This window comes from Hyperolius riggenbachi, chromosome 1, assembly GCF_040937935.1.
Source record: "Hyperolius riggenbachi isolate aHypRig1 chromosome 1, aHypRig1.pri, whole genome shotgun sequence".
Lineage (NCBI taxonomy): Eukaryota > Metazoa > Chordata > Amphibia > Anura > Hyperoliidae > Hyperolius > Hyperolius riggenbachi.
The window spans coordinates 109,275,004-109,293,736 of NC_090646.1; the positions used below are offsets into that span (position 1 = coordinate 109,275,004).

General features: G+C 44.2%; 1 protein-coding gene across 2 annotated transcripts in view; it reads right to left on the reverse strand.

Moving 5' to 3' along the window:
* Positions 1–16,948, reverse strand: part of PPARGC1A (PPARG coactivator 1 alpha) — a 137,804-nt gene extending 120,856 nt beyond the window's left edge. Inside the window, exons 1-2 of one of the 2 annotated variants that reach the window (XM_068267821.1) lie at positions 16,730–16,948; positions 9,228–9,407 (exon numbers count right to left, since the gene is read on the reverse strand). In XM_068267821.1, coding sequence (XP_068123922.1) covers positions 9,228–9,407; positions 16,730–16,777 — 228 coding nt within the window. In that variant the 5' untranslated portion in view covers positions 16,778–16,948. The remainder of the gene's footprint in view (positions 1–9,227; positions 9,408–16,729) is intronic. The other variant, XM_068267814.1, reaches the window with a different exon arrangement.
* Positions 16,949–18,733: the final 1,785 nt, after the last annotated feature.

Consider the following 18,733-nt stretch of genomic DNA (forward strand, 5'->3'; position numbering starts at 1 on the left):
GTCATGTGACTTCAGCTGCTGTATCATTTCCCCTCTTCCCGGACGGTACTACCCACTTCATATTTATCCTAGTAGGATGGAGGAATGAGTGGTGGCTTGGCCACACCCCTCGTGTCCTAGAGTAGAAGCTCAGCCACACCTCCCCCTCCCAGGATGCATTGCTCTGCCACTCAAGGAGAAGAGGAGGACAAAAAGCAGCAGTATGGGTCATGCTGCTAATAAGTCAATTTACTGCTTTATGTTAGGTCATTAGGTTAAGCGCAAGGTAGGGTAATCAAAATTCCCCCCATCATTTGCAACTAACTCTTGAAGTGAAACTTTACTTTTTGTTGAAGAGTGTTGCATGCACACATCACTGCTGCACCAAGCTTTCTGTCAGTTAACGAGGAACTCTCAGTGAAAATAATGTAATAAAAAAGTGCTTCATTTTTACAATAATTATGTATAAGTTATTTAGTCAGTGTTTGCCCATTGTAAAATCTTTTAAATCCCTGATTTACATTCTGACATTTATTACATGGTGACATTTTCACTGATTGCAGGTGACGTAGCTACTGCTTGCTTTTTTGGCAGTTGGAAACAGCTGTAAACAGCTATTTCCCACAATGCAGCATGGTTCACAGACAGGAAACTGCCAAGAGTACGTACTTTTCTTGTTTCTTGTGGGAGGGGTTTCACCACAATATCAGCCATACAGAGCCCCCTGATGGTCTGTTTGTGAAAAGGAATACATTTCTCATGTAAAAGGGGGTATCAGCTACTGATTGGGATAAAGTTCAATTCTTGGTCGGAGTTTCTCTTTAAAGTTATTGAAAACCATCTCTCCATTGCAGTTTGCAGCTAGCTATGAAATTCCAAAGTCACTAGAGCTGAAACTTCATGCCTTTGTAAAGCTGAAATTTGTACGCTCCATGTGCAGTACAGCCTGCCTGGTAACTTGTCAATCTGTTACATAAGAAATTAGCTATACAGAGTAAGAGCATGTTACTAATTTTCCACACCTAGTCTAATCCAGCCACCAGCAGCAAAGCTAAATCCAAAAAAACAGACTGTATTAGGGATACTGTGGGACTGTGTTGTGAAGTTTGCCATCGTAAGCTATAGTGTTGAACTGAAAGGACTGGCTTTTTTTCCTCAGCAATAGCAAAGAAACGATGTATTCAGCAAATATAAAGAACTATTGTTACTAACCCCAGAAGCAAGTCACCACCTACTTCTCCATACCCCCTTTTATCTCCTGTAACAGGTCAGTGAGAGATTAATTCTGATTGCGTATCAGGTCCTGGATTGGTCACTAGGGAAGAACAGGATGACCCAGGAAGTAGAAGCCTTGCTAACAAATAAAAGCCACTGAGCCCTGCTCAGTTTGCTAGCAAGTAAGTTAGTCAGCATGATTGATGAGCAGCTAGAGGCTTCAATTTGCTAGCATGGCTTCTACTTCCTGAGTCAGCGGAGACTAGGACTAGATGCTTATTGTTTGAGCTATGTGGTTGCAATATGTATTGCAATTTGTGCAGCAATTGCATTTGAATGGTCCAATTTCAATCTGCATAAAACTGCAAACAAATGTGTAGAGTAAGGCAAAAAAAGTGTTACAACAAATTTTCACTCATCTCTACTGGTCATACATTTGCCTGCCCTATGAAAAAATGACCTACAATGCCACCAAGGCACTGTATCCTTCCACTTTCTTAGCTCAGCAGGCAATGACTGAATCAGCCAGCCACACATTCCACAGCAGCACATGTGACAAATGCTCTGCATGACGGCCATCTTATTATGCCCTGCCAAGGCATCTGTGTGTCTGTACTGCCTACCTCTGAAATTCTTACTTGCACTTTCCACAACAAAACGGTTAAAAATAAAGATGCCCTGTCCAGTTCAATTAAGGATTTTCCATCAACTAACTGCTGTAACACAATATGGCACGTGGCTAGGCCTCTCTCCTCATTCTTGTATTTTTTTTGTCATGCCAGGCTAATGTTACACTTACAAAGGAAGCACTGATGAAGTTCAAGGGCAACAATTGATGCAGCTGTCTTGTAAGGCATTCCGCTTTAGACATGAAAGTAGTTCTTATTTGTCACTGTCTCTAAAGAGGATCTTCTTCCTCGCGTCTTCCGAAATGGAAGCCTATATCGATAACGGCAATTTCTGGCCACGGTAACTGAACAGAATTTGCCAACCTGCCTTCACAGAAAAGTGGTTCTCACGGAGGCTCAGGGCTGAAGACTGGATTCTTTAGAGTCGGTTTAGATACATTGGACCCGACCAGACACTGTCTACAGATGAGTTTGAAGCGTCTCAGTCAAAATCACAATCCAGCCGTGAAGCGAGTACGTGTTGCGCTGCCAATGCATGAATTGGACAACGGGTGTTGTTGCTAGTAAAAATTTCAGTACTAAACCCTTACCTGGCACCCATCCTCACACAAACCCTCCCCTCCTAGTGCCTTTCACTAACCCCGGCACCCAAACTACCACTATTTGTAGCCGATCATCTACAAAATAGTTGACTCCTCTAACAGTTCATTTCGGCCTCTGACCACCATTTCTACCACCTCATACACAGCTTCCCTTTACCTACTGTCCTATCCCTTATACCTTTAGTCTGTAAGCCCTTTTGGCCAGGGCTTTATTCCCTTTTTGTCTCACAGTGTTGTGTAATGTGTTTGCATATCTTCCACCCCTGTGTAAAAACCTGTCATTGATTTGTTCACTCCATTAGCTGTGCTCCGCCATTGTCGTGTAATAACTGTTGTATTGTTTATTTTGCATTGTTATACCCTGTATGCTGTTGTACAGTGCCACAGAAGATGCTGGCGCTATATAAATCAATAATGATAATCATAGTTATAATTGTAGTAGTCGATCCACTTCTACTACCATATTGGACGCCCAACTCACCCCCTAAACCGCCGATCACCAATAAGCCAATCCCAGCATTCAGTTCAACCTCTGCCTGAAATGCTAAGTACCACACATTGGGCCTCATTTACAGCAGTATTTTTGAGCCAGCGATACACTGGAGATCATACATGATTCTGTAAACCTGGCAAACTGTGTATTATAAAGTGGCAAACATCTGCCTCATATTTCCTGGGTCAGGTGTTCTAGTTACCAAAGTAACATGACAGGAAGTGAAGTCATCTGTCCAAGTGGGGCATATACATCAATAAAATATTTTAAACATGTTATATTCTGTTAAAAAAATAAAAAATTGGTTGGACTCTAATTAAAGGCCTGGAATGTGAGAGCAAGCCACAGGTACTGCTGTCAGTGAACATTACAGGAATATAAGGTGTTCAGTTTCCTATTAGCAACCAATCAAACTGAAGAGAAAATAACTAGCGCTGAGGTCCATGAAAATTGGGTGTGTTGATATGAGGGTTAGATAAGAACCGTCTTGGACATTTTATGGCACCCAGTCAAGATTCAAATTCTATCCTCCTGCAGTCCTTTTCAGCTAATCGTATTAGCTGCTGCTTGGCACAGAGAAATCAATAAATAGAGCCACACAGCTAGCTCTGTCATAGGTGGAAGACAGGAGGCGATTTACAGGATAATGGTTCTGAAATAGCCATATTATTACTATGCATTTATATAAAGCTAACACATTTTGTGCAGCACCGTACAGGAAACAGCCAGCAGTTCAGATTACTGAAGGACTTGTTTACATGGATGGTTTCCCTGATCCAGTTAGTGTTTCTTACCCTTCAACCACCCCAAACCTCTCATGTATGAACAAACCACTAATGCCACAGAGTGGTTGAAGGGTGGCCAAAGTGAAACTGCAAGAGGCATTAATTTTGCAGCAACTGCCTTCGCCCCCATGTGTGTGGAGGCGCTGTGGTGTTTTTTCTGCAGTTAACTACGGTGTTCACTAAGGATGTACAGTACGAGAGCAGATAAACACCTGGCTTAGCCATCTTGAAACTTTGGATAGTTAGCTGACAGGCAGCTTGCACACAACTGAAAAATCACTTATAGGAACTGTAAAACTGTCAATGATACGAGGCCTAACTGTCCGTCAAAGAGGCTGACAATTCCATGTCCCTACCACATTCCAGGGAAATTTCTGGAGAAAGCCAATCACCCTACCGGAATGCTTTAGTTTTGTGAGAGGAAATCAAAGCACCCAAAGGAACCCACATAGAAGCATATACAAACTCCATGCAAGTAGGGTACAACTAGGGTCCTGATAGGCAAGAGTGCTAGCTACTTTGGCACAATGCTGCCCATTATTACATTTAAGGTATAACCCTAGTCCAGGCATGTCCAAAGTCCAAATCAAATGGGACCCGACGAGCCATTTCTGGTGGCCCCCAAAGGTCTCCACAACTGTAAATTCCATGCAGTCCTCAGGCCATAGCTGCGGTGCCACATGCAAGAGCCAGCATCAGTAACAGCCACTGATTAGCAGCTGCCACAGTGCTAACTGCACACGGCATATGGGTTATTTTCAGTGGAAATGTTTTATATAACAAAATGTCACTGGCATAGTGTACATAATGGCATTCAGCAAACATTGTGGTTAATTTTGCTAGTTTAGCCCCCTAGCACTCTCAAGAATGCCAATATGGCCCTTGACCTAAAAAGTTTGGACATCCCTTCGCTAGTCAAACATTTCTATTAATACATATCAGAGGCCAGGTTTGAACTTGGGTCAGTTCTTTTTGGCCATGCCCCTTCATTACAGTGCCCTATGACAGCTGGCATCAGGACAGAGGGGGAGGTAGATTACAAAATGTTACAGTTGTCGCTGGAAGGGTAGATGAGGATACATCTCCTAACAGGGCACACCTGTTCCCCCAACTAGTATCTACAAATAAGAGGGAAATTCTCCTGACATGCTAATTTCCACAGGGCCAAGCTGGCAAATGAAAGCCACTTACTGTCAAACAATTAGCTGGCAGTAGATTACTTTAAAACAACTGTCCTCTAATTGAATGGCAGCTAATGGCTTTCATTTGCTAGAAACAGCTCACGCTCAACTGAGTCTGTGAATACTGCATGTTATGCTGTCCGCTAATCTCCATCTCCCTGTTGGAAAAATTGCTGCATCTATGCAAAACCAAAGCAACAAGATAGAGAATAACTGCACTTACACGGTACAGTAATATCATATGGCGCCTTCAGTGACTCCAGTACCTACTCCCACCTTGTGTGCTCCAACAGGCACCGAGGCGCAGTGATCTGGAAACCCGTAAGATCATTTGTTTCTGTCTGTCCCGGCCACTGGATCTACTTTGCAGCATAAAGGTGGACATAAACGATACAATCCCATGGACTGTTTCCGATCAGCATTATGATTAATCGGAAACGAAGGGTCACGCCAACTAACGGCCGAAAACACGCTTACCAATCCAATCAGATTGATGAGATCGTTCTAAAAAAATGGACTGATTTCATTAATCTGATCAAATTGGTTAGAAGATTTTTGAAAGTTAGTGAGCATGACCGATCATTTCCAATTGATTATAACGATCGATCGTCCGTGGGATTGTGTCGTTAAAGTGGCTCTGAACTCTTGCACAGGACAGAGGGTAAACATATAGAACTGTACCCTGTATCCATTTAGAGAGTTTTGCCTGTCTAATTCCCCCTCATCTGTGACTAATCACAAGTTATAATTTGATCCCTCAGCTGTGGCAGCTGCCTGCCACGGCGGGTACCTAATTGGTAAACACAGGTCGTTAACCCTATGTTTACTTCTATGAAAGCAGGAAGTAGACACACTGCAGATTTACTGCAGGTTGTGTATCAGTTGTAACAAAGAAAAGTTTTTCTTTAAATGTCATTATGCTATTGGTTATCTTTTAGAGCAGAGAGGAAGTTCTGAGAGGAAGTTCTGAGTTCAGGTCCGCTTTAATGGCCTCCATGAAGTATTCCAACTCTCCAATGAAATGAACAGAGAGACTTCTGCTTTATACTCAACAGTGCCACCTAGTGGCCAAAGGGAGAGGTGGCGCTGGACAGAAAGAAACCACTTCCTGGTCTCTAAGATCCCTCTGTACTCTGCTTGCGAGTCTAGATGAGCTGGGAGCAACTAGAAAAGAGGGGTTGGGGGCATTTTGGATAACTGACATATTTAAAAAAAATGATGTTCGATTTATAGGGAGTTATATAATTTATGAAAATGCGGTGCTTGTGCGGCTCCGAGCTATTACGCTGGCCGACATTGTGCCTGGGCAGTGCGGCAACGCCTGTACATGGACAGGAACGCGGCCCTGCAAACTTATTCCACAAGCCTTTTTAGCATAGGTTCAGAGGGTCCTAGTGCTGGAACAGCAAGCTCAAGGGGGACGGGGGAAGCCTCAGGAGTATCTCATTTTTCCCTAAATTTCACTTCAGGTGCACTGTAAGCCTGTATGGATGAGTTCACAGCTGCAGGAAAGCACAGCAACACAAAGGATTTCTATAACTTTAAAAAGTAAACTTTGAGGCCCCTTTGACATTTGCATTACAAGAGTGCGCTGTGCTACCCTGTTTTACTGCAGGGTAACCCAAGGACAATGCAAGGTAATGGGGTCTAGCACACTTACCGCATCACATTGTGCCGCAAGTGCCTGATCCGCCGCTCGGCTGACACAGGGGCAACAGCGTGTTACCGCCAGACTTCCGCGGGCGGGAGTAATGTAAGTCAATAGGCGACGCATACCTTTTAAAAAGGTTTGCGGCGGTATTGCGGCGCACATGCATGGAGCGACGGGAATGCAATGAGGATCCTTGGGAATCCCAATGACGCACTTCCTGCCCAGCAAGGAGTACGTCACTGAGCGGGGGGCGGTGCTATTCATATGATCTTATCGGCACACTCTATGGCAGGGTCATATGGTAGTCATTTTTTGCATTGCGCTGGAATGCAGCAGTAGCATCGCACCCCCACCACAATGCAATAATTAGATGTAAAACCGGCCTTAAAGAGACTCCGTAACAAAAATTGCATCCTGTTTTTTATCATCCTACAAGTTCCAAAAGCTATTCTAATGTGTTCTGGCTTACTGCAGCACTTTGTACTATCACAGTCTCTGTAATAAATCAACTTATCTCTCTCTTGTCAGACTTGTCAGCCTGTGTCTGGAAGGCTGCCAAGTTCTTCAGTGTTGTGGTTCTGCTATGAATTCCCCCTTTCAGGCCCCTCTCTGCACACTGCCTGTGTGTTATTTAGATTAGAGCAGCTTCTCTCTTCTCTCTTATCTTTTACAAGCTGGATAAATCGTCCTCTGAGCTGGCTGGGCTTTCACATACTGAAGAATTACAGACAAGGGCAAAGCTGTTTGCAGGAAGAAAAGAGCAGCCTGAAACTTCAGTGCATGAGAGATGCAGGGGGAAAGAAACACACAAATGATCTCTTGAGATTCAAAAGGAAGGCTGTATACAGCCTGCTTGTGTATGGATGTATTTTCTATGTGTGGACATACTGTACATCAACCTACTTCCTGTTTTGGTGGCCATTTTGTTTGTTTATAAACAAACATTTTAAAACTGTTTTTAACCACTTTTAATGCAGCGGGGAGCGGCGAAATTGTGACAGAGGGTAATAGGAGATGTCCCCTAACGCACTGGTATGTTTACTTTTGTGCGATTTTAACAATACAGATTCTCTTTAAAGAGACTCCGTAACAAAAATTGCATCCTGTTTTTTATCATCCTACAAGTTCCAAAAGCTATTCTAATGTGTTCTGGCTTACTGCAACAGGTTCTACTATCACCATCTCTGTAATAAATCAACTTATCTCTCTCTTGTCAGACTTGTCAGCCTGTGTCTGGAAGGCTGCCAAGTTCTTCAGTGTTGTGGTTCTGTGATGCATCTCCCCCCTCCAGGCCCCTCTCTGCACACTGCCTGTGTATTATTTAAATTAGGGCAGCTTCTCTCTTCTCTCTTATCTTTTACAAGCTGGATAAATCCTCCTCTGAGCTGGCTGGGCTTTCACATACTGAGGAATTACATACAGGCAGAGCTGTCTGCACTCTGCAGGAAGAAACAGCCTGACACTTCAGTGGAAGATAGCTGCAGGGGGAAAGAAACACACAAATGATCTCTTGAGATTCAAAAGGAAGGCTGTATACAGCCTGCTTGTGTATGGATGTATTTTCTATGTGTGGACATACTGTACATCAACCTACTTCCTGTTTTGGTGGCCATTTTGTTTGTTTATAAACAAACTTTTTAAAACTGTTTTTAGCCACTTTTAATGCGGCGAGGAGCGGCGAAATTGTGACAGAGGGTAATAGGAGATGTCCCCTAACGCACTGGTGAGTTTACTTTTGTGCGATTTTAACAATACAGATTCTCTTTAAAGGGAGCCTCGGGTTCCCTTTAAGCTTGGGAATTTAATGCTGTGAATGACAAGTGCTAACCACTTAGCAATCAAAATATGGTACTGCTATTTCAAATACTAAATCTATTGAAAAAAATAAATAAAACAGGTATCCTCTAAGTGGCATTTTGCAACATCTACTTTCAAAAGTTAGGGCCAGTGAACACCAAAAAACGCTAGCATAATCGCCAACGCTCAGTGCGTTTTGAAGTGATTTTTTAAGGTGATTCTAGGCCTGTGCCTACTGATTTTCTAAGCATGCCTAGCGATTTTGGAGTGCTTTGGTGTAGCATTTTTTATTTTTTGTTACAGTAGAGCTGTAAACTGAACAGCTCCTGTAACAAAAATGCTTTGAAAATGACTCTGATCTAGCACTTTTCAGAGCGATTTTCCACTTTCCTATACTTAACATAGTATATTAGTATGTTATATGGCCCCTGCCAAAGATTCTACACCATCCAAATAGGATGCATATTTTTAAAATCCTACATTTAATTTCCTCTGAATTACGGGGGAAAAAAAAGAGTCAAGCTGGAGGGCACAACCTTAATAACCTCCCTGCTTGTAGACAACATGCTTCGTCGTGCTGTACCTCCACAACTGTATTTGAAGTCCTTCCCAAATGACTAGTGAGATAGCAGAGGCTCGTTTAGCACATTAAGCATTGCTCATCTCAAAAACACTACCAGGAACCAAAGGAGAAGGTCGAGCGGCGCGTGCCCAGGTGACAAATGTGTCACTGGTCTACCAACACCTGCATTTCTATACATTTCCCAACACTCTCTGCGTAATCATCATCCAAAAATACAATACATGAATTAATCTTCAGCTTCCACTTTGGTGTGAATCCAAGCTGCCATTTTTGGTTTCATCCTGATAAACAAGCTTGTAAACGATATCATACCTCGAAAATGTTTGATGACTCATTGCTGTATTGATTGGAAATGTTTTCCGATTGGTCGCTGTACCACTTTAATCCACCCAAAAAGCTGTCTGCATCCAAATCGTTTACGTCAAGTTCAGAAAGATCCAGCTCCGGGAGGTCTGGGCAAAGGGGCTGGTCTTCACCGACCAGAGCAGCACACTGCAAGAGACAAAAATGGAGAACGTCACCTCAAAAGCTCTAATAACAACACCGACATTAACATTTCACTTGATCCACACGAGTAACAGGTGGCTACGTTCCACTTTGTGGCCTTCATTGCCTGGCGAGATTTATATGTTTTGGAAGCCTTCCAGATTAAGCAATCATTCAGCCATACCTGCACCCATCAAAATGTCTCTTGAGGAAATGGCTGACTGCCAAATTCCATGAAGATAGAAGCAAGGGTCAGAAGGAACGTGTTAGCCATTACACTTTCATTTTTGCCAAGGCACTGCAATTTAATCTTTTCTTGGAAAGCCACTTCTTAGAAGGGCATAACGGCAAGTTTGCCATGACAAAATTGTATTATTCCTAATTCAGTGAATTTAGAAGACACTGGGGCAGATTTCTCAAAACCAGTGAAAGGAAAACTGGAGCAAAAGGTGGAGCAAATGCCCAGACCAAGGGTTCGGTTTTGTTTCTCTAAGCAACTACTCCAAGTTTACACCTGTTCTGCTCCAATTTTTCTTGAACTGGTTTTGATAAATCGGACCTACTGTGGAGTAGATGGAAGGAAACTTGATTGAAATCTGGTGCGAAAGTGCAGCAGCTGTTTAGGTCGAGGATTCTGATTGGTCAGCCACTTCCAATTCTAAACTTGTATTACACCACTGTTGGTCTTGGCTTGGTGATGGCTTGTCATCAATCTGCTCCTGTGGCCCTAGAAATATATGAAAACTGACTTTTAAAGTGGACCTGAACGCTTGCACAGGACAGAAGGAAAGCAGAGAGAAATGCACCCTGTATGTACTTAGAGAGTTTAGCCTGTCTAATTCCCCCTCAGACTGTGTCTAATCACAAGTTATAATTTGATCCCCCAGCTGTGTCACCTGACTGCCAGGGCAGATAAGCTTTTTTGAAAGCACAGGATGTTAACAATATGTCTGCTTCCATGAAAGCAGGAAGTAGAAATACTGCAATTTATTGTAGGATTTGTATCATCTGTAGCAAAAAGATGTTTTTATTTAAAGGTTGTTATGCTATTGAGTATCTTTTAGAGCAGGAAGGAAGTTCTGAGTTCAGGTCCGCTTTAAAACCAGTAGGGAAGGAGGTGGAGCTGTCCATGGTAGCCTGTTAGACGTCAGCATTACAGCTGAGCAGAGAATTTGCTGAACATGCACATTTCTGCCCACCAGGAGAAGACCATGATCAAACCAAAGCTTTGAAGGGCCATATTTTATTTAATTTGTTGGCAGCTGATAACTTCACAACTAATGAAGTGATCAACAGCTGGTTATTTTGATTTGACCACAGCCATTTCCGGTTCCATGTTCAAAAGCTTTTTTTGTTTAACTTTATTTAGCATTATTTTGGAAAACTGCATAAAAAAAAAGACTCTGAGAAACTAATTGGTCCACTTTCCTTCTGGCTTGTTCAATTATTCAGCACTGTGAAAGGTGATCTCCAGTCTAAATCTGTCCATCTTTCGATTTTGCCAGAGCTGTTTTGATATCTAAATATAGCGTATGAACAATTTAGTCTTACTTTTAGAACTCGGAAGGGCTGCACATATGCAAATGCGCCATTCACCTTCGTTTTTTGCTTTACAATGATTGGGTGTCAGCTGGAGTCGTGCTGTCTCTATGCCTGCCCACTGCTGCATTATCATGACTCACAAAGCACAGGGAGGAGAGCTCCTATTGGCTGGTAAAAGCATAACTTTATCCTATGCTATGTTGATCCTTTGTTTTCTTGTTTGTTTGTTTGGTTTTGTAGTTAATTTACATGTGAGTAGAACTGTTAGAATCCTGGGAAAACTGGTGATTTCTTTCTCAGAATCTACATCAAGATTACAGTATATCACACAGTCAGTTTAGAGTACTCTGGTTATTGGAATTCTTTGTCAATCATTGATCAAAGTGAGTGAAAGAAGAACTGCATGTGCTCCTCCCAACCACCACTCTCCATTTCCCACTGTTTTTCGTTTCCAGGAAAGACTTGAAAAGAACAGACAGATTGATTTGGCAACATAAACAACTCTTATCTCTGGGTCTGTAAACAACTAGTGTGGCTTGTTTGCAGCATAACGCAACTAGTGTGGCTTGTTTGCAGCATAACGCAACTAGTGTGACTTGTTTGCAGCATAACGCAACTAGTGTGGCTTGTTTGCAGCATGACGCAACTAGTGTGGCTTGTTTGCAGCATAACGCAACTAGTGTGGCTTGTTTGCAGCATAACGCAACTAGTGTGACTTGTTTGCAGCATGACGCAACTAGTGTGGCTTGTTTGCAGCATAACGCAACTAGTGTGGCTTGTTTGCAGCATGACGCAACTAGTGTGGCTTGTTTGCAGCATAACGCAACTAGTGTGGCTTGTTTGCAGCATAACGCAACTAGTGTGACTTGTCTGTAGCAAAACTCAAGGAGAATCATGTGATCAGTTTGATTTTTCTTTGGCACATGACAGTGACCAGCAAATCAGAACATATCTATCACCTTATCAAACTGATCATATGATTTCTGATACACACAAGCAACAATGTGATCAGCTTGATCTTGGCACATGCTCATTACTAGCAAATCAGAGCCTAACACATCTATCACCTGATCAAACCCATCACATGATTTCTACTACACACAAGCAACAATGTGATTAGGTTGATCTTGGTTTGGCACATGATCGCAACCAGCAAATCAGTGCCTAACATACCTATCACCTGATTAAACTCATCACATGATTTCTGCTACACATGAGCAACAATGCTAGGTACCTGGTATGAATAAAAACCAAGGATCTTTAGTCAGTAAGTGGTCTAAAATAAGATATTTAAAGGACAACTGAAGCAAGAGGGATATGGCGGATACCTAGGGCTTGATTCACAAAGCGGTGCTAACTGTTTGCACGCATGTGAAAAGCCCCTTAATATGCCTAAAAATCCTTTGCGCGCGCTAATTAGCGCTCACGCGCAAAGTACTGCGCAAAAAACTTTGAGCTTGCAAAGGCCGGTGCGCGCGAAAAGTCGCATCAGTTGCAACAAAAACGGCACATCCAATGCGCCTATAACAGCGCATTGGATGCGCCCTAAAAGGCGCATGGGTGCAACGTTTAGGGCGCACCCAATGTGCCGTTATAGGCGCATTGGGTGCGCTGTTTTCATCGCACCCGATTTAACGTTTTGCACGCACCGGCCTTTGCACGCGGTACTTTGCGCGCAATCTGATTCAGCTTGGTGCGTGCTAACTACTGCCCAATGCCCAAAGCCTTTAGGCGTGCTAACTAGGTTAGCACCAGTTAGTGAATCAGGCCCCTTGTATATTTTTTCTTTTAAGCAATACCTGGCTGTCCGGCTGATCCTCTGCCTCTAATTCTTTTAGCCATTGGCCCTGAACAAGCATGCAGCAGATCAGGTGTCTCTGACATTATTGCCAGATCTGACTGGATTAGCTGCATGCTTGTTTCTGGTGTGAATCAAACACTACTGTAGCCAAATAGACCAGCAGGACTGCCAGGCAACTGGTGTTGCTTAAAAGTAAATAAATATGGCAGCCTCCATAGTCTTCTCACTTCAGTTGTCCTTTAAAACAGTCAGACAGCTTATTCATTCTGTTTCTACTCCAAGATCAAATAAACCTAAATCAACTTAACTAAACACATAAAAATACTTCACAAGAATATAACAAACACATGACTTGAAAATGCTTTTCCTGGTCCATAAGCTCCTGTTGTTTGTAACCATAGAGATGCTCTACCCAAATTCTACAAGTTCCATAACAACCGCCACTGCTTGGCCCGACTCCTGAGCAAATCTGTGGTCTGCTGTTAATTTATATCTGACCTTTCAGCGGGTGGCAGGCTTCACACGACAAACTGTCCCCTCATGTCACACTCACATTCCTGGCGCTTGCCTGTGCATCTGTAACAGGTGCTTATCAATGCAGCACCCACTTCCTATCGCCATAAGGCCTACATGTCTCAAACGCATCCGAAACCTGGCTGATAAGGTCACAGAAAAGGCCTCAGTGTTCAGACTGCTGTTAAAACATCTGTGAGTGTGAGTTATGTGTGTATGTTTACAAGAGCACACAATAGACCAGAGAAAAGCAGTGAAGCCACTGTGACACTACAAGGCTCAGCAACCTGCTCACTTGAAAAGAAAGCTACTAATTACCCTTTAAAATATAAGTGGGGTTTTAATCTATGGTTGCACAGCAAGCATCCTTTGCAGGAACGTAAACATGACCCCAATGCCACCCCATGCTTCAGTAATATACTTGGGGGAAGCCCATTCCCATACAACCATGAAGGGGCTGAGACTAGTAAGGGTAATCATGTTGGGTGTCAAAGTGAATAATCACCATCCCATAAGAAAGTCCACCCCTCAACCCCTCCGGGACGTATAGGAACAGAAGCTACTATAAACACTATGCTGGCCTCAGACCGCCTGTATATCGTCTATAAGGAATCATGGGACTATACTGACTTGCGTGAAGTCATTGGCAATCCTGCATTGTAACCAAAAATGGCAATCAAAATAGCTTCCTGTGAAAAGGCAGCATAAACAGCTACTAAGATAAGCAAAATGCAAAACTGCACAACAGCCAATCAGAAATCATGTTTGTTTTTTTGTATTATTGTTTTTTTCTCCTCTCCTATGACTGATGTAGAAATCAGATTGGTTGCTGTCCTCCCACACGCTGCACATCTCTGTTGCTCTTTGCGCTGCCTGGACCGTCTGCTACTGAAATGCCACTGTGGAGAAGCCCAGAGGTTTGCTATTCATTAGCTATTAGGTGTCTGTGGCCGTCCCTAATGATGTCCGGCCACCCTAAGGGCCCAGATCGCCCCCCCAACGTCCAACACTCCACAGAACTTCCAACTTCCACCTGATTCTAAACTGCAGTTGGCAGCCTGGCAGATTGCAGGAAGGACCGGGCAGCAGAGGTAAACTTGTTGCAATGTGTCTCGCGAAAACGCCTCTATCAATCTTCGCCATCTCCCTGCACATCCTCCTCATTAAAACGTGAAACATCTGGGACTTCAGCTACGTGGGCCTTTATTAATATAAGCATCGGTCTGTCCCGAGCTCAGAGAACCTCACAGATTGCATTTCCCAGCAAGAGAGCGTTTTTTTTTTCCTTTTAATCAGTTTTTTTTTTCAGTTCACAAATTAGCTTCATGTAAAGAAGCAAGAGGAGGATGTGTACAGAAGCAGCAGCAGCAGCAGTTCCCGGCTGTACCAAGAGTTAATCCATTTCCCTATACAATGCAAAGTGCTGGGATCTTCCAGCCGGAGCTCATGATGACGACCGTGAGATCAATAACTGTTGATATGTTATTTGCCGTCGTTGGGGGTTTATTATTTTTTTTTTTTACAAAAATAAATCTTCCGTTATTTCCATGCTGGCTGCTCCTCAATCGGCTCCCAGGCAGCATCAGGAATAATGCATGATGGAAAAAGGAGGATACGGCAGCTGAGACCCGCACGCTATGGGCTCAGCGACAAGACCACAACGGCTACTCAAAGACCATTAGGACTCTGCAGGCTCAGAACTTGCCCGGTGGCAATCAGGGTGAAACCTGCCTGCCTTGCCAGAGCACCTTGCATCCAATGCAATAAATACACGGAATCAATGAATTCAATGAATAAAAAGTGACCAAAGTAACGAGACACAGTCATGTTTTGATATTCCATTCTGGATCTGGCAGGGATACCTTTCATTAGCCAACACTTAGGTATATCTATATTTGCGTTTATGGTATATACTATACAATACATACATACATACACACTCACTACACAATACATATACACACACTACATACACACACACATACTATTCATTAACATGCAATGCATTGACAGACATACAGTTTTATTGCAATATAAAGTTTTATTTACCACTATACAGAGCACTTATGTTAGCTTGCATTAAGCATCCAGGTGCTGTTACAATTTGTAGAGTGCAAACACACAGGATTCTGTCTACATACATCATACTCCAGGGATGACTATAGGACTGCTGGATGCACCCCCTTCCCCCCCTCTCTCTCTCTCTTTCCTATGAATTGTAGCCAGCACAAGCACTGGATATGATGTATAGCCACCTATTTTTACCCATGCAGCAACATCACCATCCTCTCGCACAGTCCCATCCTATACACTCTGTTCTTCAGCCTTCATTATCATAGCTTTGTATTATTGCATACAAGGATAAACAGCCAGTCACCACGTCTTATGAGAGGTGGTTGGTGTTGGTGTTAGGTGGCGAGGGGGGGGGGGGGGGGTGTGATAAATGGCCCTGTTCTGGCAAGCACAGGTAGCTGCTAACATAGTAATAGCAGCAATAATCATCGTCAATACCCTAATCCCTGGATCCACACAGCAAGAACAGTTACAAAGTGAGACCTGGACCATTCTGGGCAGGAAGGAACGGTGACTGGCTATAGGTTTTTTAATCCCTGCATACATCCAGCATAGAGAAGAAAAAAAAATACACATCTAAGGATGCAAGGAGTAATAACTGAGATTATTTCAAGTTAATTGTGATATAAATAGCCATGGCTGACTTCCAAGCAGGCCACTGGAAAGACTTCAGAGACTGATTCCTATCAATATCTGAGCATACATACTGCATGTGACTGCCTGCCTGGGAGAGAGAGGGAGAGAAGGCACATGCAAATAGTTTCCAACTGCAACAGACACCGATGACAGCAGCTAATCTTTGACTGTAGCATCACACAAGTAAAAAAAAAACCTTAAAATAGCCTTTTGCACTGCATTTTCTCAAGCGCTTCTTCTCTGCTTGCAACACAACACTTAAGGTGGCCACACATCTAGCGATTTGACCGTACAATCGACCATTCGATTTGATCATTTTTAATCAAATCGAGAGAACTGAGTGTATTCCAGCATGCCCAATTGATGAAAGCAGCAGCCGATATCTTGTTAAATCGACCAACTTCGTTGATCGAGCAGGTTGGAAGATATCGGTCGATCGCACAGGAATCGGCTCCTGTTCGCTTATCCTTCGATCCGCACAATCGATTCTTGCATACAGAGCATAGGGGCATAACATCAGTCAGATCGATTAGCGATGGCGAATCACATAGGCTATCGCTTGCAGTGAGTGGGCCACTAGTCAATTCACTTTCGATCAACCGCGCTAAAGTTGATCGCCCCATAAAATCGATCGCTCATGAAGAAAAATTGCAAGATGCATGGCTGCTTTAAACAGAACAAAAAAAATAATAATAATAATAATAATAAAAAAAAGATAATAATAATAGATGAAGAAATGATCAGGAATGGATGGCATGCCTACCTCTATGTCACTCCATACAGAGTCCTGGTTGCACATGTCCCACGCCATTCAGTCCCTGAATGACGGCAGTAAAGCTTTTTGGAAGTACAATCCACAGGCACACACGCGCGAGGCTTGCACTCATGCAGGCAACTAGCCCCTTACTGAGGCTGAACTGAAGGCACCTGTCTTACTACTGTTCCCAGTCACGTGACACAGCTATTACAGGAGGCTGGTCTGTCACTCTCCCAGCCCTGCTGCCGCTGCCGCTGCTGCTGGAAGCTGCGTGACGTCACGGCGAGGCAGACCCAGCTCCTGCCAAATGAATCTTCTTTCTCATCCCAGCTCTTTAACCCCTTCGGCGCCTGCTGGCAGAGGCTTGCCGCATTGCTAGGTGGGCACCGGGTACGAGGGTTAACTCGTCCGCTCCCGGGCTCCAGCGAGAGGCAGGAGCTTGTGCTGGATGGCCGTCAGCTGCGACACAGATCTCTTGAGAATCTGTCACAGCTGACTCGCTACAGTGTTTCTTCTCAACGTGATAACGGGATGTACCGTGGCTGACAAATGCCCCTCTTTTATAGGAGCACGCCTCCTCCCTGCTTTCCTCCCCAAATCTCCCCGGGTTTGGGCTAATGACAGAAGCTTATAAATGTATCTACCTACTAGAAAAAAAAAGGTAATGGCTAAAAGGCTGAAGCTCCATACACACGTTAGACTGCAGTCGTCGAAAAAACGAGCGATCCCTGATGGTTAGCTGCATGCGATAGGTGTTGGCACGTGTTTGAATTCAGCGACGGCACGACCACGGTCTCCTGATCGGATTGTTACCAGAAGTGCGAAAATGAGAGCCTGGAATTGCGAGACTCGCAACACGTGAGTATTTTGAATGGATTGCCGTTTGCCGTTGTGCGGTATAAACGGTTAACACTAATAATCATCTAACTGATCCACCAGGACAGATTGGTCTTCATATACGATAATCGATGTTTTTTTTACCATGGTTGAGACACTTTTTATTCAACGATTAATGGCTGACCCGTTGTTTATTGTGCTTTCCGAAAGTCACAGTGTAGCGTGTGTATGGAGCTTAAAGAGAACCCGAGGCGGAGGGCAGATGGGAGACAGAGGCATGTTCCGTGCCTCATGATATGTCTCTGTGCCCACCGCTCCCCCATGCTGCTCTCGTCCGTCCCCGTTCCCACCCCCCACTGCACTATAACCCCCTGAAATTGGCAACAATAATTGGCACTAATCTCCAGGGGAAAGGAGAAGAGGGATTCCCTGCTCACAACGCCCACTGGGGGCATTCTTGCAGGCTTTCCCCAGCTGCCATTGGGCAGCGGTCTCTCCCTGGCTGCGCGCCCTGCTGCTCCCCTTCCTTCCTGCACGCTAGCAGAGCACATCGCTCTCCTTGCAGCGTCATGATCCCAGAAGTCAAGAAAATGAAAGTACGGAGATGCGGGCCACAGGAGCAGACTGCGCGCGATCTCCTGCAAAACAGAGCCCCAGGACTTGACGCCAATTGGCGTCAGGCGGTCCTGGTTCTGCCGCCACGCCCGTCGACGTTAGGCGGTCGGCATCTAGTTAAAGTGTACCCAAGGCGAAGCTTGGGTAAAAGAATAGATACTTACCTGAATGGAGTGAAGCCTCAGGATCCTATTTAGGCTTCCCTCAGTATTCTGATGTCCCCCGTCGCTGAGCGCACCCCCTGGAAGATTAGCCACAAGGCATTGTCGCTACTTATATTGGGGCCGCGCAGCTCTTCTTCCTGCAGCGTTGCCGCACGAGCCTGCCGACTCATGCGCAGTAAGCCGAAGCCGTTCATGTGCGAGCAGCTCAGGGCTACTGCACATGCGCGGCTGTACTAGCACAGCCACTGCACGGCCTCACTCGTAACCATGGCCGGATTTCAGGCAAGGCCACATAGGCCATGGCCTAGGGCACCAGGAAAGCAAGGGGCGGGCTGTAGGCAGAAGGATGGTAGTAGCAGTTAGCCTGCTGAACATTCGTCCTGCTACACAGAGT